This window comes from Barbatula barbatula (assembly GCF_947034865.1).
Source record: "Barbatula barbatula genome assembly, chromosome: 24".
Taxonomy (NCBI): Eukaryota; Metazoa; Chordata; class Actinopteri; order Cypriniformes; family Nemacheilidae; genus Barbatula; species Barbatula barbatula.
This window is the reverse complement of record NC_136787.1, coordinates 8,892,626-8,919,592: the sequence shown is the minus strand read 5'-3', so window position 1 is coordinate 8,919,592 and position 26,967 is coordinate 8,892,626. Positions and strand designations below refer to the sequence as shown.

Genomic DNA, 26,967 nt, shown 5'->3' with positions numbered 1-26,967 from the left:
TTGACATTAAAGGGATATGTGCAGTAAAGATCCAGAGAGTGAGAGGGAAAAAAACACACGCAAATTAATTGTGTTTTTCCCCTTGAGATTGTACAGTACATGAAGTGTAACAGCCCGAAGCAATTACAGTCTGCCAATGAAAGGTTTGTAACAAGGTGATTGGATAATCGGTCAGGGCACAGGAAAGAAATAACACTGAAGCATCGCTGCAGGTCAAAGGGCCGGGGTCAGAAAAACAAGTATCTACACCAAAATAGATAACATTAAAGGGAAATTTGGATGAGGTGATCTCATCTCATGGATTTTATGACTTAAAGAAATGCATGAAATCACAGGATCTGGATGGGGTCTCTGGTGTATGCATGAAGGAGCGGTCTCTAAATCATGGTGCTTATCATTAATCATTGACGTATGGTAACAAGGCATGCATGCAAATGAAGATTTTAGACATATGCCGCGTTCCAATACGCATACTATGCACTAAAAGTATATACTGTCTTGTAATTGAAAAGTAAATACATTTAGTGTGTAGAAAAACAATATGCACATACTAACAGGAAACGGAAGTGGCCGTTGTTGCCATTAACCGTCACACACAACAAACTACAGCTCTTCTTTACCTTTAAGTATTTTTCATTCATCAGTGAATTTGGAAGTGTGAGAAATGCAGTCTGCAGGCTTGTGTGAACTGTTGCCTTTAACCTCCGCTGTGATTAATGTAGCATGTGCCATTGCTGGGAGCAGATAATGATGGAGGAAGTGCTCCTTAAGGTCGACACACGCACACACTAATGTGTCCACTGTGACCTGTCAGGATTTCACAGTCCACTTCAACACTAATCGAATTTACCCTGTGCATGTCACAAATGGGCCTGGTGATGTTTACTGGACAAATAAAGATCTCAAAGCCCATGGTCAGATGAAACGCTGTCGGGTCGAAACATAACGAAAATGTTTAGATCCTTGATCCCCTAAGCTGTTCGAGTAAAATTTGTACGGTACATGATGCACAAATATTTAGAGAATGTGAATGTAAATGAACTGTAGTATCTACACACGAGCACAATTCAACACATTGTTGCCTTTAATCTCAATATAAATCCATACATGAAATACAACTCATGATCTGATAAAGTAGCAAAAATGTACAAATGTGTAGTCAAAAATATATTGAGTTTAAAACAATTCTACTTCACATCCCCTTTACAGACCTTTTTGAATACATTTCGAGAAAAGGGTGAAAGGTAATTACATATAGACATATTTGCAAGCTAGATTATATTCGATGAAGTGCCTGGTTTGGCATCAGCTGCAGTGAAACCAAACAAGAAACAACGTGTAAATTCTGTCATTACGCATTTATAAACATTACAATTCTGAAGCAATAAAAAACTGAGTATAAAATTTTTTGCAGCAATTTTCCAAAATGCCTTTTTAATAACTTCATGAAAAGCAAACAGGAAACGAAAAAATTTAGCATAAAAACTTTACAGGAAAGGTCAGTATAAGCTTCAGTCCATCCGAGAGTACAATGAACTCCCATCACATATGCTGGGAATTTAATCCTTTCAGTAAAATCTCAGAGAATGCGTATTAGTTCCCTTATGCAAAGACACTGATTTAAACAATCAAACCAAATTAACATGTCATTTCCTATTAAACGGCTAATTAAGCTTAAAAAATGAACGCTTTAAGGATGAGACACGAACTAAAATCTCAGCAATGTTTTCAAGACAGGCCCACTCACCGAGTACACAAATGTGTAATAGGAAACTTCAACATACATCATCACAGATCTGTGGTAGTTTGAGGACATGAGGAATGATGTTTTTTTATCCAGCAATGATTCAATTGATTGTCATTCCTCTTAAGCACTGCATGATGCACTACCACATTGATTAAACTGGGCACAATGTTCCACATAAATGCTATTTGATCTGCTAAAAAATAACAGAAATGGTGCTTTTGTGATAGTGGTATGAGGTAGGTACAAGTGGGTCGGGTGAAATTGTTGAGAAAGCAGTAAATCAATCCAGATTTTCGGCGAAACATTTCACAAGGTACATGGAGTTGTAGTAAAGAAGTCGTAGTATAAGACGTAAAGTAAAACTCTAAATGATCATTCTTAATTACAATGTGAACTTACTGCCAAAATAGACATTTTATAATTACACAATAAAAACAATTATAAAAAAATAAAACAATTTAATGCTACGGCAAAAAAGCTTTAAAGGAACCTTCAAAATGTACATTCTGTCCGCCCTCTTGTACTGACAACATGGTGAGTAAATGATGACAGAATTTGAAGGTTTTGAACAGTCAAAACTTCACGTATTTCTTTAAAAGTGGATAATAAAACTCAGTCTGATCAAAAAAGCAAAAGCAGCATGCAGAGAGAAGTATGCTTTATTTATTTCACCCTTTGATTTGCGATGCATAAAGTATGCACTTTAGGAAACTATTATTTTTTTGTGGTTCAGCTCACCCATCAAATGTGTTTTTCATTAGTTAGGAAGGGAAGAGTGTGTTCTTGGGTTCTTTTGCTGCTGGAGTGATCGAGATGTTTAATTAACGGTGAAACATGCTGACCCCCCTCGTCCTGACCACTCAAATGTGTGATAAAAGGGAACCGTGCTGCGTCCAATCTAACATCTCTGCTAGAAAAGAAAATGCACAGAATATAAGCATAACCTAAGCTGTGGAAAATAAATGCAGAAACTATACGGTTACATTCACACAGTTTGTTTTTATGACAGAACTGATTTATACGGTAAGGATTTATACGGTAAGGGCTTTCTCATCGCAGAAAAGAAAAGTGGCTTGACTTGGATGATCATTTAAAAAGTCACAATCTGAGAAACAAGGATGTCTGTAAATACATTTCACTTAAATGTAGCCACTGAAAACAAAAACATTCAGCTACATTATAACCATACAATTAGGCCTAAATGAGTCTGCATAGCATCCTCATAGTTAACCCTAAAAAGCTCTTATTTGTAACAGGAAGTAATTTCTCACGCAAACCCAGATAAAAATAGAGCGAGCTAATGAGCGGTATGAATTGCGCACCTACTGTCGGCTCTCAGAACAGTACGGTGTCATGCTCTGGTTCTGGGAATGATGTGGAGCTCCTCTGTATCTCCTGAGCTAGAAGCGATTCTTGCTCGCAGCGAGGAGAACGAATGTCGGAAACTACAAAGGGTGGAACAGATTCCTTGAAACCAGCCGGAGGGAAAAGACCTTGGGTCAGAAAGACGGCCAGAGATCAATGAAACCAGAAAGAGCGAACCCACTTTTAATTCTTTAAACATTTCTGAGAAAAATTCATAAGTAGGGTTAATCGTCAAATTCTGTTTTATTTCAATTATTCTGATTTTATAATAACCTATGACACCAAACCTTGGACAACAAATTAAAGCATGGGAACTATATAATGTCTGGGCTCTTCAATGATTAACCACATTTAACCGCATCCAGAATAAAAGTTTGTGTTAACATAATATATGTCTGTGTATTGTGCATATACATTTTGTATTTATATATTTATGTATATAAAAAATACAAATATATTTATCCATATAAATATGGATACATGTTTGTATATAATTTAAAAATTATATAATGCAAACATGTCCGAAATATACATGCATGTGTACGACTATATGTGTTTATAAATACAAAATAAATATGCACCGAGGAGAGACATAAATGATGTAAACACAAACTTCTGAATGCGACAAATCGTATAATGCGACGAAATGTGATAAATCGTTGAACAACCCTGATAATGATAAAACAAAAACAACTTTATGAGGTATTCCACATGCTTTTAAATAGGTTTGTAAAAACAAAACCTGTAATAAAGTAGAGCTGCGCAATTTATCGTAATCATAATCATAATCAAACAAAATAATGGGAAATGATTATTGTGTGGCATTCCGTTATGCAAGGTTCTACCCCGTGGCTTTTTAAAAAAAAATTCAATTGAATGCATGTTAAAGATAAGTTATTTATTTATTTTATGTTGTTTTAGTGAGTAATCATGTTAAAAAATCTTAATTTCAATATTGGCGAAAATAAATGTGCTTATTTTTTTTCGAATTTAGCAGCTGTAAAACAAATCATTATTTTGATAAGCATACCAATGCATTGCATAGATAAATAAAATGTGCATTTGTCTGGAAAAAACAATTTCAAGCATTTCAACAAAATCAGATTTTTGGGGATCATAACTCAATGATGGCTTTACACATTAAAATCAGAAACATCTATATATCATCATTTTTATTTTGTTCATAAATCATTACCATTGGTCACCCTTCATGTTTGTGAAATATTTAACCAATAAAACGTGTTAAAAAAAACTCGTCCTCTTTGACAACACATTATTCAATTATATTAAATGTAAAGTTTTCCGGTTTTGTTACAGGTATATACAACAAATTCTTTCTTACCTTTTTGTTTCAGGTGTAATTCTGGCCTGTATTCAACCCCAGCAGTGACTTCTCTGTGTACACCTGCTTTACTCACTAAAGCTTTAGGGTCCATGGGATGCATGGGGGCATAGGCAGTGTCCCATTCATAGCTCTCATCCACAGACCCTCTTCTAGCACAGTATGTTTGGGTTAACCTATTAAAAAGAAAAACGAGTGACTATTTAAAGTCACCATGAAATCAAGAATATACTTTTTTTATGGAGTATTGCATTATAAATGAGTTATCGGTGCAGGTCAGTATTTAATAATATATTTGCATTTGGAACCCAGTGTTTATGTGGTTCAACATAAATGCAACAATTCAATAAAATTGGATTGTATATGTAACAAAAAAAAGTATTCAATATATGGCAATAATCTAATATTTAAATTGACAAATTACAATGTATTATTCTATATATTTTTAAATAGGATATATTAAACGATTTGATATATAGACAGTTAATACAGAGAAAAGTGTATTTTCTTTGCATAAGGGTATCTACATAGTAAAAATAAAAACAATCATGGCCTAAGTACATTTCATTACATTTACATTTATGCATTTGGCAGACGTTTTATCCAAAGCGCTTTACATTGCATTGTACTATACATTTTTTTCTGACTATGTGCAATCCTCTGGGATCAAACCAATAACCTTGGCGTTTTGCTGCCGTTATGCTCTAACCACTGAGCAGTATTAACCAGAAGAAGCAATTTCAGTCAGATATTTAGCATGAGACCAAGATTAGCCAGTCGTACCTTTCTTGCTCCTGTAGGACTGCTTCATCCCTGTCGCTGTCCTCTGTGGTCTCTGGTGAGCTGGTGAATGGTGGGCTGAGAGAGAACTGTCTGCTGTTCATGCTCCCTCTGCCACTACTCTGACTTGCATAGCTCCTATAACTTCCCTCTGTCTCTGAACACTTCCTGTACCTGTTTAATTCCACATCCACCTCCTGCCCATCTTGACTCTGACTCTGGCTCCCAGACGTCAGAGAGGGACAATATGAGGGCCTACCCCTGCCAGGCCCTCCCTTTTGACACTTCTCATTTGTAGAGCCGCTGGGGGATTTAGAGGCCAGCCTGGGGTTTCTCAAATGATGTACTGAAGGTGAATCTCTCTGGAGATTGGGATTGGTTTTAGGTTCATCTGCCACAGATTTAGCTCTACTCCCAAAGGGGGGTATTTTAGAATCTGGACCATGAGTTAACGAGTCAATCCAGACATCTGGAGGCAAAAACTGTTGCTTGTATTGTCTGGAGTCTAAACTATGAGTGCTTCTGTGTCGATTCCAGTCGTTTGATCCCAGACTCTTTGTCTTCCGATGCAGCGTCATAGAATAATTCATCGGAGGCAAAGTTCGGTTCAACCTTTCCTGGTTTCTCCTTGAACCCACGTTTACGGACTCTAGCCTTTGCTCTTCTGATCTGTCTCTTTCCAGCTCTGACAACCTGGGCCTGTCAAAGTCAAGTGTCTCATAACTGTGTTCTAGTAAAGACCTTGAATAAGTCTTGTTTTCATGCTCAGGTCCATCCACGCTCACCTCTGAGAAATCACGAGTTTGATTAATCTCCCTGGGGGTTCTTGCCATTCTTCGTCCACGGTGATTGTCCAAAGATGGACGTACACGCAGGTCGAAATATTGTTGACTTTTACTGGAGTTGTTTGGACTGTACCCTACGTAAGGTTTGACGGTTTCCACTTTGAAGGACTCATCTATGACTCTACCCAGGCTTGAATCAACAGGCGTTCTGCTTCGCCTTCGGTCCAACGTGTACGATTTTGGTTGTATGCCTCTGTCTAGACTTTTGGCTCTTTGGTAATTAGAATTTTGGATTGAATGGTATTCATGTTGATTTTGTCTATATTTGATATCCTTTCCATGGAGGGGCACTAAGCTGGCAGTAGAATACCTGTGCCGTTCTTCCCACGGAATACAAGAAGCGGATCTTCCCTTCAAAGTGTTGGTACTCTCCGATAAGAAGCTTTGTCTAGCTGTTTGGTAGTTAGGTGTTGACGTCTCTCGACTTTTACAAATTTCTCCATATTCATCAAGTGTTCCGCCGTGACTGACAACATACTTGCGCAACTCCATTTCAAGTTCCTCTCTTTCCCGTGCCAGAGTTAAACAGCGACTCAAGTTTCCTTGTTCCCTCTCATGCTCCATCTGTAAAACCAAGGTACTGGCTGCAGAGTGGACGGTACCTTGTTTCAGAGATGGCTGACCTAAAGTGCTTTCTGAAGGAGGATAGAAAAAAGAGCCACTGCTTTCGGAGGACAAGCTTGTTTGGTCTGGTGCCTCCAAGAACTCTTGTTCCCGAATGGGCAGGTAATGTCCATTCAATGACAGGTGTTTAGCCATAGCTCGTGTTCTGCCGGAAGCAGGGATATCGGATCCGAAAGGTGGAAGGTCTACAGAAAGGACAAACGGTGTCTTTTTTCGTTCCTCCCTGTAGGATCTTAAAGACTGTGATTTTTGGATTCTAAGGCTCCTGTCTCCTTCTGCTGACCGGTGAGAGGTTTGACTCCTGTTTCTCTTTACATGAGAACTGGCAACACTTTCATTTTCACCATGCTGGACATTAAAGCGTCCGTCTGGTCCTCGGTGGATGAATTCCACGGAGGTTGTGGCAGCAAGAGATGCCCGTTGGAGGTGGCTCTCGGGAAGGGATTGGTGGGATGGAGGGTTAGCTTGGGGCAGATGATGTTGTCGCTGTCTGTGAAAGTCACTGTGAGTCGACTTGTCAAGGGAGGAATGACCGGAGGAGATGGAAGTGAGGGACAGCGGACGGGCTGGTAGGAGCTTTTGCGTCAAGGTGTTGTCAGGGCTGCCAGGGACAAGGCGGAATTGTTATGTTAAAGGTAAAAAAAATGGAAACGTTTTAGAAAATGGAAATATTATGAATTGGAGGGCTGCACTTACTTGTCAGGTGGGTTCTTATTTAAGGCTGGCGGGAGATCTGAAAGGGAACCAATTTGCAATGAAATGAGGTTGATGATAAATGGATATTTTGATATTTTGAGAGCCTCCTCCAAGGTGGATACATAATCAAAGTGTTGTTTCTTTACCCCTGGTGTTTTGTCTGTGCCTTTGGCCCTTTTTGTAAAAAACTAAGCAAACTATTGCCAAGATCAGGAGAAGAATGATGCAAAGGAGTCCCACGCCACCCATGACACCAGCCAACAGCTGGTCAGGAAAGTCTAAGAGACGGTAATTTGCGGGGTTCATGTCCATTCCTGTAGAGATCAAAGGGAATGTTAGGATTAATTAAGGTGTGGGTGGGAAGAAACTCCAGATATTCTTGAAACGCAAATCGTGACAATTACTTTAAAAACTGATACACGGCTGAACAGATCAGAAAATGCAGCAAGCTAAAACACTGACCGATGGTGGAGACACTGATGGATGGACTGGGTATGCTCAGCTGATCTTCATGTCGAGAGAGAAGCCTGAGTTCATACTTGCAATCCTTTGGAGAGACGGAGTCAGTGAGAGAGAGAAAATGATAAAGTGAGAGTCAAGTAAAACAAACGTGAAGCAGGGTTGCATCTATCAAACCTTCAAAAACTGTAAGCTGACTGATTCGTGTCAATTGAAAACCCTCAGATCACGTCTTATACAACGCTCACCTTACATAACCCCTTTAGAAAGATTTGACTCTCGTTTGGGCTAACGTCCTCTTTCAGATTACTCCATTCGCCTCTCTCAAGGCGTGACTGGATGACAAAACTGTCGATAAGCAGAGACTGGGACTGGGGCACTGACCACCACAGAAGAATTCCTTCTGAAGTTCGATTGAATGAAAGATTTTTAGGTGGTCCCAGCTTGGTCCCAACAGAAAATGCATCTGGAAATGAGTAAAACATTGAATAAGAGAGAGACGTTGAAATGAATGTCAATTTGCTCCCAAATGTGACGGAATAAAATTAACAAATATAACTTCAAAGTCGTGAGGAAAGTGTGGATATCTGCTTGCACAAGCAGTTTTTGATTGCCCCAGAATAGTTTTTTCTAAGAATATACACAATACATCAAATGAAAGACCAGAGACTCTTCTGTAAAAATATCTTCATGTGTTTTTATTCACCTTTTAAATGTGGATAGGTCTTTAAATGACTAAAAACCCCTGAGAAAATTGCGTTTTTGTCGAAGATTTTCCCCAGACCGGATTCAGAACACTGATAAAAAAAGCTTTTGGATCCATAGTGTTGTACTCGTTCAGAAGGTGTGTTACAGCGCCCCCTACTGAACTACAGTGAAATCACAGATCGTCAGAAATTTCCGTCGATGTCGGGAAAGCATTTGCGTGGAAAGAGTTCATCTGCTACCAACTAGTAATTTCATGTTGCAAGGCATGATCCAAGTAAATAAGAGATAATAAATATGTCCCACCAACAACTTCCTGTTTCAAAAGTACATCTATACATGAAAGAAAACGGCGCGTGTCAATCCATTTCATCTCATTTTTAAAGCTTCTAATGCACAGCTGATGTTTACCCAGAGTTTTGCTGGTGGCGATCTCACTGAAGGGTCCACTGCCTACTTTATTTAGGGCCACGACTCTAAACTGGTACTCGGTAGCAGGAAGTAGATCAGCGACCAAAACACTGTTTCCATTAGAGACGACAGGAAAGGATAGCCACTCCTGATTTTCATCTTTCTTTACTGCTGACATCTTCTTGTACCTGCACAGAGGAGGGTTTGTGTGAGTTTTCACAACTAAAACTGGTCTATAGTGGTAATGCTAGTTCCCATGCTGATAAGCAGAAATCAAAACACACCATATAGTGGTGAGCAAGAAAAAAGCGACAGGGAAGGCAAGGACACACAGAAATACTGTAACAAGATACCAACCAGACAGTGAACTGCTGTGTATATCCTCCATCAAAGCCGGCCACCCAGGACACATTGGCCTTGTTAAATCCTGTGATCACAGACACCGAGGAGACTGCATGGGGACTTGTACCTGTGAGTCAGAAGCCATGAGAAGTGCACAAGAAATGTGTGACAGTTGAAATGTGTGACACATGAGGCGTGACAGCAAGGAGACACAAGATTAACCGGGATTAGAGCTACTCAGTTTTGACTACGCTCCTAATGTTATTAATAATTCATCATAATAATAATTATTATTTTATATTAATGCAGCAAGGTGGTGTGGTATGCAGTACTACCAAAATTATATTATAACAAGTATTACTATTTTTTCTTAAAACTAATATTAATTTTTCTTAGGATTTTTTCAAATAAATTAATTGTATAATGACTGTAAGGAATCTGGGTACTTATTTGTTTGTTTGCATGTTTAAAAAAATCAGATTAATTTTTTTATAAAAAAGACCCATATATATATACATAGAAATATAATTTTATATATATCTTATTTTTATAAAAACAATTTATAGATGTACTAAATAAATTTAAATACACAACCTTATAGTGGTATTACAATTTGAAAATATTTGTATGAGTACATTTCAATTAAATGCACTTTATCCCCTTTGATTTTATTGTTTTATAATTTGGAATGACAAGATTATTCATAATAAATCAATTAAAAAAATTTGTTTCATCAAAGTACACACAACATTAAATATCACTTGAGTTGAAAACACCATTAACATGCCTGGATGAGCCACATCGAAGCTGTTGTTAAACAGACAATAAACACACCTGCGACTACACATCATTTACATTTTATATTTCAAGTTTTGACATTCAACGATGCCATAACTAACAAAGGCATAGAGAATGGAAGCATCGCACAGCCATGCTTGCTTCAAACACGGCTGCGATGCACACACCGTCACAATGACAACATGACGTTAGCTAGACAGAGATCTTGGGTGCTGACTGTTAAGTAGAGTTAAGCTAGACGTGTTTAGTCTTACCCAGCACCAGGACTGTTGTTCTCGCAGAAACAGTAGCCACTCGGTTGCTGGAGCTGCATTCCCACTCCCCCTGGTGGTCTTTATTGAGCGGCTGAAGAATGAGCGAGCCATCCGCGACCACAGTGAACAGTGAGCGAGTGGAAGCACCCACCTAATGCATTGCAATTAAAAAAATCAATGGTGAATTTTTCATAATAAAAAATGGTAACAAAAGGCATTCATGATAGGACCGCTGCTCTTTTTCACAATTTCTTTTAATCATGTTTTCTGTGGTAGAGTTTTCTTTCAAGGTATAAAGAACACAAAATATATTTTTTTGAAGAATGTTGGTAACCGAACACTGGCTTCCATTGTATAGACACAAAAGACATTATTCAAAATATTCATAATAACAAAGAATATCTTCAATCGGACGAGCAAACCAAGGGTGAAAGTTTGAGCAAAATGTAAAGTCATTCACCTTTTTCCATGTGACTTTTGGAGCCGGGTTACCATTCATCTGGCATGGAATGACAAGCATCTTGCCCACGTCCTGTCTGTACTCCTTGCTGGGTGACACTTTGAACGATGGAGGATCCTAAAAAGTTGAAAGCTTTTATTTTATGCCTCTACACGTTCATCACATCTAACTGCATTACAATTAAAGGGACAGTTCACCCAAAAATGGCATCATTTTCTCACCCTCAAGTTGTGTCACAACTGTATAAATGTATTTGTTCTGTTGAACACGGAATAGATATTTTGAAGCATACAGTTCCGGTGCACTATTGACTACCATAGTAGCTTTGTTTCCTACTATAGTAGTCAATGGTGCCCCAGAGCTGTTAGTTTACAAACATTCTACCAAATACCTTCTTTTGTGTACAGTGTAACAATAACAGTTTTGCAGGTTTGAAGTAAATGATGACAGAATTTTCATTTTTGGGTGAACTATCACTTATAAGCTGCTTTTCTCTCTCTAAAAACCTTTCATTTTATAAGTGATAAGTGGTTTGTAAAAAAAACGAACAAAAATAAAATCTTTCAGCACTTTATAAAGTCCAACCTGTAGCATAACGGTGGTGGGATCTGACTGGCCCATTGTCCCCAAGCTGTTGTATGGAGTGCACGTGTAGACACCTGCAGCATCATCGTTGGCTGTTGCTATGACGATGGAGCCTTCAGAGGTAAGTGTCCATCCAGGATACTGTTGAGAGAGTGTTATAGTAATTCAAGTGTTTTCTAAAAGATTACTTTTTGGAGATGCAAGGTATTTTATACAGCGGGAAGAAAATCAATATGTCAAACTGCACTGAAATGTATTGCAAGCTCTTCTAGAGGTGACTTTATAAAAGAAAACTTGTCATATTTTCTTAAATAAAAGCAGAAAACGGAAACAAACTGTTACACACCATGCCCAAATCCAGTGGGTTTCCATCCTTGGTCCAGTCAATACGTAACAGTGCTGGTTCAGCTCTGAATGGGCAGGATATTACGCCCCGCATGCCTGTGGCCAGAAAGGTCAGTTTGGGCATCTGCATCGCCTGCGCTGGGTCTGTGAAAGCAGGACATGGCAGGTCAAATACAAGCACTTTCAGGGGAAGTGAGTGAACTTAAGTTCAAAATTCTTTCATAATTTCTTCACCCTCATGAACCTGCATATGACTCTTTGTTCTGTGAAACACAGATATTTTGAGAAATGGTGGTTTTGTGTCCATACAATGAAAGTCAATGGGTTTCAGTGTTCTTTAGTTACCAACATTCTCCAAAATATATTCTGTTGTGTTCTGAATTAGAAAGAAAGTCAAACAGGTTTGGAATGACACGAGGGTGAGTAAATGACAGAATTTTTATTTTGGGGTGGACTATCACTTTAACTAACTTAAAGGGTTAAAACGGTAATAGTTTATTGACTTTTAATCAAATCTGAACCTACAACCTGTCACCAGCACAGATCTTTAGCCAACAGACTATACTAAACACAAAGCACTTACGCTGCACAGTGAGCATGGCAGAGGCGGAGGGGGAGGCAGGCAGGCCATTAGTAGGCGTGCAAGTGTAGTTCCCAGAATCCCCTGGAGTCAAGCGAGATATGAGAAGTGTGCCATCCACTACAACCTTAACACGAGACTTCAGAGACCTAAAACACACACACATAAATGCATAACATCCCTCTTTTAAAAAGCGCACGACAACAGGCAGAATTTTTTACTCACTCAATGTGATAAATATCTTCTCCATTTTTTTGCCACACATAGGTCATGTTAGGTGGGTCGGCTACCGCCTGGCACTTTAACTCGGCATCCTGGTACATGTTGAGGATGGAGTCCGTTGGAGGATTTAGAATCACGGGAGGACCTGTTATTAAAACAAAAATGTCATGCAGTCACAGTACTATAGGTATTTAAATACTTAACATGTTTTTGCTTGCTCTTAGTGGAGTGTTAAAAAAGGACCACTAGATGGCGACATCCGGTCAGAAATGCTAACATCCAACATTTCAAAATAAAAGCACAGACGTCTTTAATCTGTTTAAGAGCAATGGCATTGTAGGGTTCTGGTGTTATTTAGTGAATAAAATGATGACTTACCAATGACTTTAAGCACTGTGATGTGAGATACTTCTCCTTCTGTATTGGAGACGTGACACTTATACATGCCTCTTGTTTCACGGCTCACAGCATGGACAGACAGACTTCCATTCTATAAGATTGAGAATAACTGATTATGAATACACTGCAACAATATCTTAATGAGTATTGTTTACAATAAAAAAATTTTTGCAGTACAAATATCAAAAATTGCTCAAATTCAGGATGCGCGTTCTTCACATCGCCAAATAACCTAAGACGTCAACATGTTTTCTGGAATAAAAAAGTTAATTAATTATAATCAAAAAGTTTATGCATAGAAAGGCAATTATTTGCCAAAAGGGTACCTGAACCTGAATTAAGTATACTTTAAGTAAAAAATGTCAAACTTGTGTTTATTTTTCATACTCCACTAGCAAGTATTTTTGCTTTTTCTAAGTATAAACGTAAAAAAAGAGTTCTTGCTTCTAAGGAAAGTTAATTTAATAAATCAGAAAATTTCAGTTTATGAGTTTTGAGGTATTTTTTACTGGAAAACATTATCTAACAATGAACAATTGATTTTTCAGAATGTATGAATCCCTGTTAATGTTAGTTCATGTCAATGCAGTTATTCATGTTACTTCATGACGCATTCAACGTTTGATTTTAAAGCTGTATTAGTAAATGCTGAAATGAACATGAATTAATATGAAAAAATGCTGTAGAAGAATTGCTTCATTGTTAGTCCATGTTAGCTAATGCATTAAATAATTGTTAACAAATAGCACCTTATTGTAAAGTGTTCCCGACAACACATTTGTCAATAATTTCATGGGCTTTTATGTACTAAACATCTGTGTTGATCTTATTAATGTATTAGTGCCCACCTTCACACTGTTTTGTGATTTTATTTGGACTCCATCTTTAGCCCAGGTTATCGTTGGCCGCGGGTTTCCACGGGCAGCGCACTTCAAGGTTACCGATCTACCCATAAATACTTCGACGGCAGGAGGTGGGGTTTCGGTAAACATGGGTGGCGCTGGACAAACAAATAAACAAAGAACAGTCATAATATATCAAAGAATGACAAAGATCAAAACAAGACACACTGGAAAAACAAAGCCTGATACTTAAGAGCAAAACCAATTCATGTCTTTCTCATAAAAACTTATTCATCATACACACTTTATGCATCAGAAACTGTCGGATTTCGGTCGATATTGTAAGCATTCATTTCATGACATTGGTTACTGTGGTCTTTATTGTAAGACACAAATAAAGAGTCCTGCCAGGCCTGCAAGATGCTCTTTCTGTTGAACGGTCTGTGTGTCAAACAATACTGGTGGAAACTGACCCTGATGTCATCCGAGGATTTCGCTTTTGCAACTGGACCCTAAACCGCGTCCGAGTGACGCTTCATCGATCACAAAACTGCCTTTAAGGTGCGGCCGACAGACACGAAGCTGTTTTTCTAACAGGTGCACAGGGATGAGCCTGGTAACAGGTGCATGAAAACAGTCTGGGGTGTGTATGCATTCATTGTTCATTGCGTGTGTGTACAGAGTCGTGTTTGAGCTGGAGACTAATGGGACGAATATAATAGCATTGTTTGAATGATCTGACATGAAGTGGAATGTTTTGATGGTTTGTCGATTACGTTGGTTAATTCAGGCCGTGATCTTGTCGAGCATGGCGAGCCTCACCTGTGACGGAGAGGAAAGTCCAGCTTCCGTTGCTTCTAGACTCATCTGTGGTTTTGTCCAGCGGAAGGATGCGGCACTCGTACCAGCCTTCATCGTCCAGGAGAAGATCCCTCACCTGCAGTGATGTGCCCCCCACGAGAGACACTCGACCTGGGGATGATCATTTAACAACATTTGATGGTGAAAAGGAATATATATGTTATAATGTGTGTCCAATGACTACGCCAGAATGTGGTTTGTGGGATTATGACCTCAAAATGAACCTTAAATTGCTGAGCTTATATGCACGAGGCCAAAGGGAAACTACACCTTTTTTTGCACAAATTGTCTTCACAAGTCATTGCAATTTACTATTTTACATTTTTAAATGGTTAACATTGCTTGAACTCATCGCATTAGATTAGCACTTATTTTAACACGTTATAACTTGTTAAAATGACTTATAAAGCATTGTACATACAAATTTAAGACAGAAAATAAATCAAAACAATGTACAATGAAGCAGAGTTTTATTGTTACTTGGGAAAAAATGTGATCTTAATAGTCTTTGAATCTGAAGGCATCTTAAATGTTTTAAGTTATTTTCAATAATATAATTGTGCCAACATTCATTTCTTTCCTTAGAGTAAAATATTCGTTTTCTGACTAAATAAAAAGGCAGCTAATAAAAGCCCATAGGTGGGAACTCCTAATATTTAAATTGGTTTATAAAATGCAAATAAAGTGTATAAAATGAATATGTTTTCAAATGAAGAGTCCTACAATATAACAATGTTACAAAGTGTATGTGTTATAACACAGTTATAATTCATTCTCACACTGTTCTTACATTTACAATTTACATTTACATCATAATAAAAATATTTCATCTGAATATAATTATATTTCCCATTATCTTCTAATTTATTAAAATACAGAACAAGTGCTAACTCACGACAGGTGAGATTCCATTTGTTACCTAAGGAAAAATTTACAGGCAGCCAGTTGTTATCGCAAAAATAAGCCCCGACTGTGTGACCAGGACCAGACAAGAAGTGTAGGGTCTTGTATCACACTGAAGGGGCTTATTTTGCCGGCTGCTTGTACATTATCCCGCATATTAGACAGCTGCTTTCCACATGAGAAAAAACTGGACATGACATGTGAATTTGAAATATTTTATTAGCTAATTTTTACCAAAAAAAGACCTTCCGCGAGTTTTAAGGTAAGAAACGACGTTCAAATATCATGAACAGGCAATTTGGTCAAATCATTTTTAAATATAATGTCATAAAAGACTTGATTAAAAGACATTTATATTTAATTTGTCAAAAAACCTGTCAAAATGATTTGCTGCATCCGGGTTACTGTGTGTTATTAGTTTTGAGAGGTTGTTATCTGGGAATAACAAACTCACAAATGTCGCCAAAAAAAGACCAATCAGAATAAAGCGTTCCAACAAGCCGTGTAATAACAATAATTTAAAATGGATTAACAATATACTTTACTTCTACTTATCCTCAGGTTGTTCCAAACCTGTATTAATTTCTTTGTTCTGCTTAACACAAAGGAAGATATTTGTAAGAAATCAGATCTCATCCCCCATTGACTCCCATAGTAAGATTTTCCCTACTATGGGAGTCAATGGGGTATTAGATCTGTTTGGTTACTGACATTCTTCCAAATATCTGTTGTGTTCAGCAGAACAAATACATTTATGCAGGAATGAAACAAGAATTTTGATCTTTGGGTGAACTGTCTCTTTTATTTTGACAATTGAAAATCCATGTTTTACAACCAAAAGATGTATTGACATGACCTAAAAAGGAACAATTTCATTGGTATAAACTAACAGTGAGAAAGATTCATAAATGCCGTAAAAATCTATAGATTATTGCTAGATTATGTTATTTTATGTAAAGTTAATGAACAAGATCTTATGTAAAGGGTTACTTAAAGAATAAGTAAAAAATGCACATGGTGATAACAAAAAGAAAATATCATATTAGTTGCATCAAATAAACAATATATTTTAGTTGTGTTTAATCTTGATCTATTTAGCGCTTGAAACTTTAGCTCTCAGTTGCCAGGTGACTGCACCCTGTGGTGATGGTGTTTGCTGACTCACCCCTCCCTCCCTCTCTCTCTCTCTTTCTCCCTTACTCCCTCTCTCTCTCTCTCTCTCTCTCTCTCTCTCTCTCTCTCTCTCTCTCTCGCGCGCTCGCTTTGTCTCGTCCTCAATAAGCAACACAAGCTTTTCAAATACTTTTGTGTCTCTCTAACTTTGTAGCCATTTAAAGAGTCCCGTGGTTGAAATCTTCACCACAAGAGCCACATCAAGGACAAAACTGCCTCGAATTGAAAATCCATCACATGCGCACGACCGGCGCATGACGTCCAGCTATGATGTGTTTGTGTGAATGTGCGGTGACGGTAATCATTAACCGAGCTCTCTAGAGAAGCGGCGTGTCTGTGGAAACAGACCTAAGATAACAGCTCGTGTTTATTTTAGCCGCACGGAAGCCAGGGGTCAATAAAAAGGGACACAGGCAGCATCCCGTGGGATTGGGGCCATACGATGTGTTCCTGACCAACCCAAACACCCGGGGTGTAAGCCTGCACTAAAATGTTGCCATGGTGCCAGTGGTGTGGATTTGAATTTAGTCGCTGTGACGACCGGGATTAAAATCAGCTCCGGGGCGGGGTTTAGGAGGAGGTTAAACTCTCGAGTTACTTCACGCTTCTGAAAACAGCCGGGGAAAAATAAACTGTTTGTTTAGAGATGTCACACAACAACGTATGACGAAAAGAGGCAACTGGAGGGGAAGGATAGAGATTTGAGATCAAATGCAAACGTGAGAGAAATAACACACAAAATATTTGACATCTCAGATGGTTTTCTGGAGAGAGATGGGATTTAAATGAGGATTTGAATAGAGATCATGTTAAGAGTTGTTGATGGCTCATGCTTTACAACACCAAGGTCTTCTCAAGAGTTTCAGAAAATATCTCAACAACATCTCAATTTGCTCCGAGATATAAAAGCTTCCTTAAAACTAATTTATTACAATAAAAAATATTCCATATGAACATGGTTCGTCCAAAAACAGACAATCCCATATGGTCTTCACACATGTGCTAAACAAGATTGTCGCATCCATAACGGTCCATATTCCTCATAAAAGGACAAATGAGCCATCCCTTCTCCATCTGTTGGGTACTTTTGCTTCTGGTTTACACATTTAATTTACATAAATTCTACAATGTTGTTGTCTCTCAAAAACTATGTCCTTGTTTTGTCACATCAATAATGCATGTTAATGTCCTTTTTTAACGCAGGAGACTCGTGCAAAGATCGCTATAATTTTCTGAAGTTTAGATTCTATCAATGAAGGTTAAGTAAAATAAAAACAGATGATTCTGTACATTGGTAACAAATACATTCTCTGAGCGTTTATATGTCACATCCATAACGCTGAAATGGCCCAACTGAGAACGTTCCTCTGTCCCTCACACAGTGTACACCTATTGATAAATGACAAAAGCATGATTGGGAAAATAACCGCCTATAGTAATTCTAACAAATAAATCCATTATAAAACACAATCTGTGCGTTCACCTGTTTCCTGAGCTGGCTGAGATTCATTTCGTGTTTTCACGCGCACACGTTAACCCTTGTTTACTTATGACTGACTAACCGTATCCCACTGAGGCCATCCGGGTCGTACAAAACAGACTCTCGTTCCGTTGCTTAGTCAAACCTCGGGAGAGACTAATATTAGTCCCCTTAATGTATGAAGTAACATATGCAGTCATTTGAATCCAGCGGAGTGCAGAGTATAGATGTTTTAGCATTTAAAGCAACAAAGAGTGTCGTTTTCGTACCAAGAAAATATAACCCACAGGCAGTTAAAGCATATTCTACCGGTTTTATTTTGTATTACTAACCACTTCTTCTCTTCTTAATATTGGGTTTAAAGTTGTTGAATTTGTCCGGTTATTATACCCCATTGAGTGCACTGACTTCAGGCCATGAAACCTTAAGAGTCTCTCTTTCCACCCTGAGACATTGTGTCACTTGGTTCCTAGGTAGGGATTCTCCTGTTTCAGCTCGGGAAAGCTGGTTCGGGTTTCGCTCCGCCACTGTCATCAGTATTCTTGTTATTGTTATCTTTTGAAATTCGAATCATGCTGGGACGCTGCATCGTGTGACCGGACGAGCGCCCTTTGAAGAGCTTTTACTCGATTGAGTTTGTGAATGGCAGCAGAAAGAAGGGAGGGGAGGACATTTGGAGCAAGGGTCTTCAGAGGGTGATGTTCCTCAAACAAACCTACACAAAATGCTAAACTTGACCACACTTTTGTTTGCACTCAAAACAAGTAATCATGATTAAAATGTAACGCATAAACTACAAAATCCTCACACTTAATAATTTAATTTGCAGCAAACTTAAAATTAGTTTATAATGCAATTATACATGAATGTTTTGATTCTTCACATTTGTACCAAGAACTAGGGTGAATTAAAATGAAGTTTTCACTCATTTTACTATACAAGATGCGTTACAAAACATTTAATTGTATTTTCAATTGTATAAAGAAAATTTAGGAATTAAGCAAGTTTATGCTTAACTGTGTGTTAATACCAAGTGCCAAATGAACTATTTGCTAAAATTGCTAAAACTTTTAACTAAAATTAACACAAAAACGATGTTAGATGTTAAACTAAATTAAACTAAAATCAAAACTATAATAACTCTGGACTTGCGTCTTCTGCGCACTTTAAAAAAATTCAGCTTGAGCAGAATAAAGCGAGCAACACAAGGCTTAGGGGTTTGGTGTGAACTCAGCATAAAACAAGCAAAAGTTTCTAAAACAAGTGAATTTTCCTTAAGCTACGCAGCTCTTACTTAAAACACTTTCACTTTGTGACGCCCGTCCCTTGCTATGAGGTTTGCTAGAAGGCGTTCCTAGCTTTAGTTGCCCTATTCCCGGTAATAAACAAACCCTGCAGTAACTGACGGAAGACAGATGACGTGAGCTCTTTACTCCCATTTGTAGTCGCTCTGAAAGCCACTTATCATTTTCATAAAGTTGAATTCTCTACTTTGTCAAGACGCTACACACCCCCACTTCCTGTCTCCAACGATCACTGTTACTCGCGTCGCCGATGTCGCTAAGCTAACTTTGAAATGAATGAAACCATGTAGCTATGTTGCTGGCGGAGTGCTTGTTTAAACCATTACCTCACTCTGTTTTTTTTTTCAGAAAACAATCCTTGACATCTTTGCTTTTGAAGAAAATGTAGACAAAGTGTTCAGGTAAATTATGTTTAGTTTGTTAACCACTCTACACATCAGACTTTTCGTGTGTATTATGTGGACAACCAATATTCGTCAATGGTTGACACAGAGTTCTTAATTCTTTTAATACTTTGTGTTATGACATCATTAAGTGAATTAGAGAATTCAACTGAACAATATAAGTTCACCCTACATGAGCATCAAGGTAAGTGTACCTAAGCATGTTTTAGGAGAGCAGATTACTCAGTTGATGGAGTAAACTCGTTCCCACAATTTAATGAAGTACAGTCAACTCATTGGAGTTTTCAGTGCAGGGTGCAGGTTTCCGGTGATCTAGTTACAAGTATACTAATATGACCACCATGACACCTTGCGCTTTTTAATTTGTAAGCTTCAACGGTCTTGGCATCTCCAGAGTGGACACATGAGACACTATATAGCCAGAGGAGATGGAATTCACACCGTGCTCACCCTCCGCCTCTTCCCACGCTGCACCCGACCCCCATCCAGTTTCATAGATCTGTGTGTTAACTGGACAGAAAGTCCCGGCTTCGCACCTTTTGTTCGGACTCTTTGTTTTACGTCACATGACGCTTTTCTTTTGCTGCTGGCTTACAAGGGCTTATCCTTTTACTCTTTCGCTTGTCAAGGAGGAAAGCTTATTAACCCTTGAGCAAAGAATAAAATCAATGGTGACGTTCAGTTTTGAAATTATACGAAATGCTAATAAACAGATGTAGCACCATTTGTAAACAAACTTAAACTTATAATGTATTGTTTGGCGCATGGATTTATTTGCTGATGCTGTGATGGGACATTCCATCATCCTGCCATGAAACAGGTGCACTTTAAGAATGCATTTAATTGCAAAGGGATGCACGGCACTCATGCATAAACTGCAAAGTCTCCGGTTCTCGGCCTGGGAGGCGGAGACTCAACAGAGCACAAAAAGTAGCAGTCTGTGTTTTCAGGTATTTTCAACTTGCTCAAAGACTCTTTTCCCCATAGACACCCTTTGTATCCCAGCTGCCAAGAACACAATAGGGACTTGAGCAATAAGAAGAGAGAGAAACCAGCACACAAAAGGGCACAGTAACTGTAAGCTGAGATGCTACGACCGCTCAGGAGACCCAGTCACTAAAGAGGCCTAGAGGCTTAGAAAACGGATCATGAAACCTTGGTTAAGATGACCAACTCACCATCGTAGCTGGGATGCACACGGGGGTCGTGGATTCCGAACTGGATGAGGATGGGGATGTCAAAGCCCTGACGCACCCACTCGATGACGTGCTGGGAGGCCGAGATGACCAGGCCGGGGTAGGGCAGACTGCACGATAATACAGCAGTATCCCCTTTCCTGACACGGACGAGGTCATCCGTGGCACATGTGTGACCTGAGACAGTGAGAAACAAATAAATGAAATATAGACAACAAAAAATGCATCCTTATCTTTTATTAAAAAACAAGTGTGGTGAGAGCTTGCGTAAAACTCACAGCCACAATGCAAGGGTATGTGTGTATGTACTATAAAAGCTAAATGTTTTTCATTTGAGTTTTTCTAAAGTTTCACGTACAGACGACAACGTTGTCGAAATTATCTTACATGGATCCACAAAGTTGACATGTGCATGATTTCACCGCTTACACAAATGTGCGTTTTTTGTAACTTATACAGAAGCAATCGCATGCCATTTAAAACTCTAAACTAGCCAAACTGCATAAAGCACAGTTTTTGCTGAAATAATTTTTTGGGTGTAACATACCCTTTTGGTTGGGTTTTTCAAACATGTATATTAAAAAAACAATAATAGATAATACTCATATTGTAGACAGAACGTCTACTCAAATATGTTTGTGGACATGTCTTCTGTAAAAGAAGTCTTATAAGTTCATATAAAGTATACTCACTGCAAAGGCACAGTACTGTCACAATGATGACCTTCAACACCGGAAGAGTCTTCGGTGTCATGGTGGGTATTCATACAGACTCACATATCCCTGTACCTGCAGAACATCAAAGATCACAGATCAAAACACAGCTATACAAACCATACAGAAAGCATTGTACCAAACATGTCCACACAACCTTTTGATGTTCACGTTCCTGTAATCTCTAAGAAAACAGAAGGATTACGAAATCTCATGTACACATTGTATCTCATACAGTATGTTCACGGTATGCGCAACATCTGCATTGAATAGAACTTCGTTTTTAAGTGTTTCATTTGTCAAACTGATCTCTATAAGCTGTTATGAGTCAAAGGGGTTAAAGTACAGTCCAGCAGGTAAACCTAATTTCCTGGTTGTGGACACCATAAACGGGATAAAACCTGCTATAATAACATGCACTCCTTTATTGTAGATTGATGCAAAAGGAAGCATTTGCATTTTGCATCGCCCCTGCGGCTTGCCTGAAAGAGCATTATGCTAGGTTCCCAGGAACCACACGTGTTGAAAATGTTAAACTACACATATGATAATATCTTAAATATAAAAAATGTGGCCTTAAGAGACACAATGCTCTCCAACTCTGTGTGAAAAAATAAGTAAAAATAAATTCAGCTTTCACAACAATATTGTTTTGTCCACGATAATCATGTTGTGAAAGTCTTATATTGTGAAAGACAGCCCTACCTTAAAAGGTGCGATGTGTAATTTTTACGAGGATTTATTAACAGAAATGCAATATAATATAGATAACTATGTGTTCAGCGGAGTATAAAGACCTTAATAAGACATAATGAAGTGTTGTGTTTTTATTATCTTAGAATGAGCTATTTCTGTCTACATACACTGTGGGTCCCCTTACATGGAATTTGCCATGTGAGACACAGACAAATCCATGAGCGTTAAATTCTGCAAAACATTCACCCACAAACGCAGAACCGGCAGATGACAGATTCACTAACAAGCCTCCCTGTCTAATGCACTTGCAAATCTATATGTCGTAATGTGCATGTGTCCAAACCTATGTGTAAGTCGAAAGCAGTATACTTTGAAGTATGAAGTATGCCACAGGCTTTAGACTGTCTTTTTATATATTTATTGTGTTTGATATCCCACATGGGGATCAATGAGTCAATCTATCTTTCGATACCATCAGTAATGCGCATGTAAGTGGACACGAAGTTGCCAGATAATTAGATAAAAACCCAACGCCCTCGTCATTTCACCGCACTTTTTGGTAAATCATTAGCACATCCGCAAATTATGCCTGCTTAGCATCATTGGCCACACAAGTTAGACCCTGTTCCTGTAAATACTAGAGTGTAGTATGACTCGTGCAAGGGTAAATTTAATGCAAAGCTAATGCTCCTGTTGGCTCTACATCAGCACACACCGAGCGAGCATTACGCATCGGCACACAATGCAAATGCTTGCTCATTACCCCATCCAATGAGGCCGAACGCTATTCTTAAAGACTCCTGAAAGAGGTCCCGGGGCAAACCCACGGGTCATACTTTTCTCACAATAGGTTTGTGTGCCAGATGATTAATTGTGATTTAGCAACTTGAGGAAATAGGTAGAACTTTTTTTGTTTATAGAGGGTGTGCATAAAGAAAAAATGCATTATATGTAATGCTGGATAACCGGTTATTCCCTGACAAAAGCTGGTGGGTGCTTTGCTACTGTTTACCACCTGTCAAAGGATAGACAACACCACTCAAGCTAGACCAAAGTCCCACATCATTTACAAAGCACACGAAAACTGTCTCTCAGATTTACTGTCGTAGTTTCGGCAAGCAGCAGTAAAATTACATTTATTAACCTTTGGGGGCAAGGGTTAGACCAAGAGAAGCGAGCGCTTTTTCTTTGCGTCGTCTGGACCCTCTGTCTTCAAATAACATCATGCTGAGCTTGTAAGATCGTGATGTGGGACCGCATTGTAGATTATGCTAATTCAAAGTATTAAAAGAATTTGGCCATTCGATTACTCATGTTTGATTTGTTCAAACAATGGCCCAATGTTGAGTAAACAGGTATAATAACTCAAACTTGTTCCTAGAATGAACAAGCTGGTTTTCGAGATCTATCATATCTGATAATGAGGGAGTGTTGGGTCTGTAGGGCAACAAGGCAAATTCTTTATGAGTGACTGGAGTCTTTTTAAATACATAGAATAGACGTGACGTGAACGGTAAATGTGTCAGGGCAATAAAATAATAAAAATGGAACGTCACTATAAAAAGACAAAATAATCGTAAAGGACACAAAAGCAAACAGGATCATGTTCACATGGGGGTGTTCTTCACAATGGGCAACAACTGCTCTCACTATACTGTAGTAACGGCACTGTTTACTGTTTAAACCATAAACACTTTAGTCTTGCCATACCGAGAAAACAAGCGTTACTTACATTTGTTTACTACTGTAGAAACAAATAAACAGACCAGATGTCATTTCTGACCCCAGAGAAAGAGGGAGACAGATGACGTCATCGAGACGTGATGTGAATGCTGGATGGATTTAATCAGGCAAATGGACTAACCATTGATTTGTAGAGGTCCAAAATTGAACCAATGATCAGACATGGGAACAAAAACCCCTTTCATAGACTCAACAGAAGATACAGCCAGATGTGCATTTAATTGAAAGAAAATCTATAATTCATTTTTGAATGGTTAAAGCCGTTTGGCTGCTATACATAGATTGCTTGCTCCATTTTGCTTTTTCTATACTTTACTCGGTAAAAAACCCTCTACGCAGCTCAGAATAGATCCCTACTTGTCACAAAATGTAAAAGCAAGAGTTGGCCGGGAATTTGTCAGCCTTCGAGGCCATGCAAATTCCTCCGGTGGCAAACACAACGTTTACACAGTGACGGACAAAAGGACAAACACCATCTTTAAGCATCTCAAAAAACTTCAAAGAACAGGCCTTTGCATTGTAGTCAAGCTGTGCAAATATTAGCCATGTGTAGCATCAATCGCTGCTTAAGAGAGAAAATCTTGCTACTGTTAACAGAGATTATCTACTTTATAAAAACATCGCAAATGCGGTGCACATGTGGTGCACAGGTGTAAGAGCATCCCCAGTTTGCACAGGTACGTCTGTAAGATGTCTGCTGAAGATCTGGAAAACATCTGCTACGTAAAAACATCTAATAAACATTTTAGAAAAGGCATTTTTCCATACATTCATTAGCATAAACATCTCACAGACATCTTCTAGATGCGTACTGACAGGAGACGTCTCACAGACGTGTTACAGATGTACAAACATGTCTTGCTGATGTAAAGGCAGACATCAAACAGACGTCTCCCATCATATATCGCATGGGATGGCACACTGCCTATTTTTGCGAGCTGGGGTCAGACGTAGACAGCTATTACAATCCAGGATGATATTAATCCAGGATAATCTGCCTGCAGTGAAGCAGCCCGAAAAAGTGAGTGTCGACATTATCTCACTGTAACTAAAAGTGACATATCAAAATCTGCCGTATGAACCAGCACTGTGGTACAGTGAGAATTTGACTATGTTGAGCATGTGACCCTCGATCCAAGAGTGAGTCACACTGGGCTAACATTTCATAAAAAAAGGAAAATGCATGTGACCAGGTTTATTTACACTTCAATAAGAACTTTACACTCCATTCGGAAAGTTTCAAAAGATGCTTGCGTTAACTTTTAAGCAGACTTTATAAACACAAGAGAGAAGAAAGCAGTTCTCTGTTAAATAAACAGATTAGAATTTGACTTCTATCACACTCCCAGAGTCTATCAGTAAAACATCGCTGACACACTTGCGCAATTTAAAGAATATATTTCTTATCCAACAGGCTATTTTATATCTTGCTTCAATCTTCTAGCTCGACCTGCCCCCACAACCCCACTTTGGACCCCCTGCAGGGGCAACAAAGCCATTTAATTCCACCACCACCACTTCAAACCTCCCCCACCTCTCACAAAACCACACAGACTTTTTTGACAAAATCTACTTTGCCATATTACAGCCAAAATCGCTGTATGAGTGCTGCTGATGACGTCAAATCATCACCACCACTTTTTTAATGATAGATAGATAAATAGATAGATAGATAGATAGATAGATAGATAGATAGATAGATAGATAGATAGATAGATAGATAGATAGATAGATAGATAGATAGATAGATAGATAGATAGATAGATAGATAGATAGATAGATAGATAGATAGATAGATAGATAGATAGATGATAGATAAACTATTTAGTACTTAGATGTTGTAAACTATAGAGGGTTTAGCATAAAGTACTGCTAGTGTGCGTAATCTATTTTAACCATGACGAATATTAGCGAGTTAAATACTGCTGTAGTTAAAAACTGCATCTATAAAACTACTTATTAGTTGTGATCATTACAGGTGTAGGATTATACCAGAATAAATGTCAAAATGTTTATTACACGTTGAAGACTGTAGTCACACTTCTTTAGTTTACTATAAAGTTCAAGTCACGCGCATATAGCCTATTAAAAGTTAAGTCTAGCTCGTGTCAAACAGATTATAATAAATCAATTTAACTGCATAATAATAAAGTATTTAATTGGACTAACACTCACCTGTTTTACTTGTTAAAGCTACGTTGTTTTAGCGTTGATGCAGGGAAAAGACCACGAACAGAGTTATTCCACAAGTAAGAATATATATTCACTCGTCTTTATTTCCATTTTCAACGACCGCTTCGGAAAAATTCCCAATAACGAAACATTTAACGTGTCGCTGTTGCCGTAGCGATGGAAACGCGCACGTACAAACTTCGCTTCTCCGTCAGCTGAAGACATCAGCGCACCTCTCGCGCTCACTCCTCCCCGCTTCCTTCATCAGCGCCTCCGACAGCTGCGCATGCGCCGAAACAAACAAACTCTAATTTAACAACACTGTTAACCTTTTTTGTAAAGACGGATACGAATTCTAATGGTTAATATTACAAATACAATTATGTTCATTAAAAATTAATGCAATTAACATTTAGGGGTATTTTTCCAGAACCAACACATAACCAGTTTCTTTTTCAGCAGTGAAAGCTTTTCCAATACACTTCAAATACAAAACAAACCACGTAGCAATAATGTATGTT

General features: G+C 38.4%; 1 protein-coding gene across 5 annotated transcripts; it reads right to left on the bottom strand.

The window, feature by feature from the left end:
* Window positions 1–1,061: 1,061 nt before the first annotated feature.
* Window positions 1,062–26,690, bottom strand: igsf9a (immunoglobulin superfamily, member 9a). Of its 5 annotated transcripts, none has more exons than XM_079448225.1 (22): window positions 26,450–26,690; window positions 21,815–21,910; window positions 21,105–21,299; window positions 14,624–14,773; window positions 13,808–13,959; window positions 12,939–13,050; window positions 12,564–12,705; window positions 12,342–12,487; window positions 11,760–11,902; window positions 11,414–11,554; window positions 10,829–10,945; window positions 10,369–10,519; window positions 9,332–9,443; window positions 8,975–9,162; window positions 8,107–8,324; window positions 7,862–7,946; window positions 7,546–7,713; window positions 7,400–7,436; window positions 5,238–7,304; window positions 4,455–4,630; window positions 3,070–3,240; window positions 1,062–2,657 (listed from the first exon to the last, which is right to left on the bottom strand). In XM_079448225.1, exons 2-21 carry the CDS (start codon window positions 21,873–21,875, stop codon window positions 3,083–3,085), a joined length of 4,719 nt encoding a protein of 1,572 aa, XP_079304351.1. In that variant the 5' UTR covers window positions 21,876–21,910; window positions 26,450–26,690; the 3' UTR covers window positions 1,062–2,657; window positions 3,070–3,082. The 5 variants fall into 5 exon arrangements, with proteins under 5 accessions (XP_079304351.1, XP_079304354.1, XP_079304353.1 ...); XM_079448228.1 differs by having other exon boundaries at window positions 3,074–3,240; window positions 26,450–26,682; XM_079448227.1 differs by having other exon boundaries at window positions 1,062–2,654; window positions 26,450–26,680.
* Window positions 26,691–26,967: the final 277 nt, after the last annotated feature.

What these genes read in the sequence shown, in the direction of transcription:
- igsf9a (XM_079448225.1), bottom strand. Translation starts at nt 21,875, where the DNA reads ATGACACCGAAGACTCTTCCGGTGTTGAAGGTCATCATTGTGACAGTA. An exon ending in GACAGTACTGTGCCTTTGCA is followed by an intron (nt 21,300 to 21,814) that starts GTGAGTATACTT and finishes TCACTGTCTCAG; the next exon opens with GTCACACATGTGCCACGGAT. An exon ending in CATCAGTGTCTCCACCATCG is followed by an intron (nt 7,714 to 7,861) that starts GTCAGTGTTTTA and finishes TGATCTCTACAG; the next exon opens with GAATGGACATGAACCCCGCA.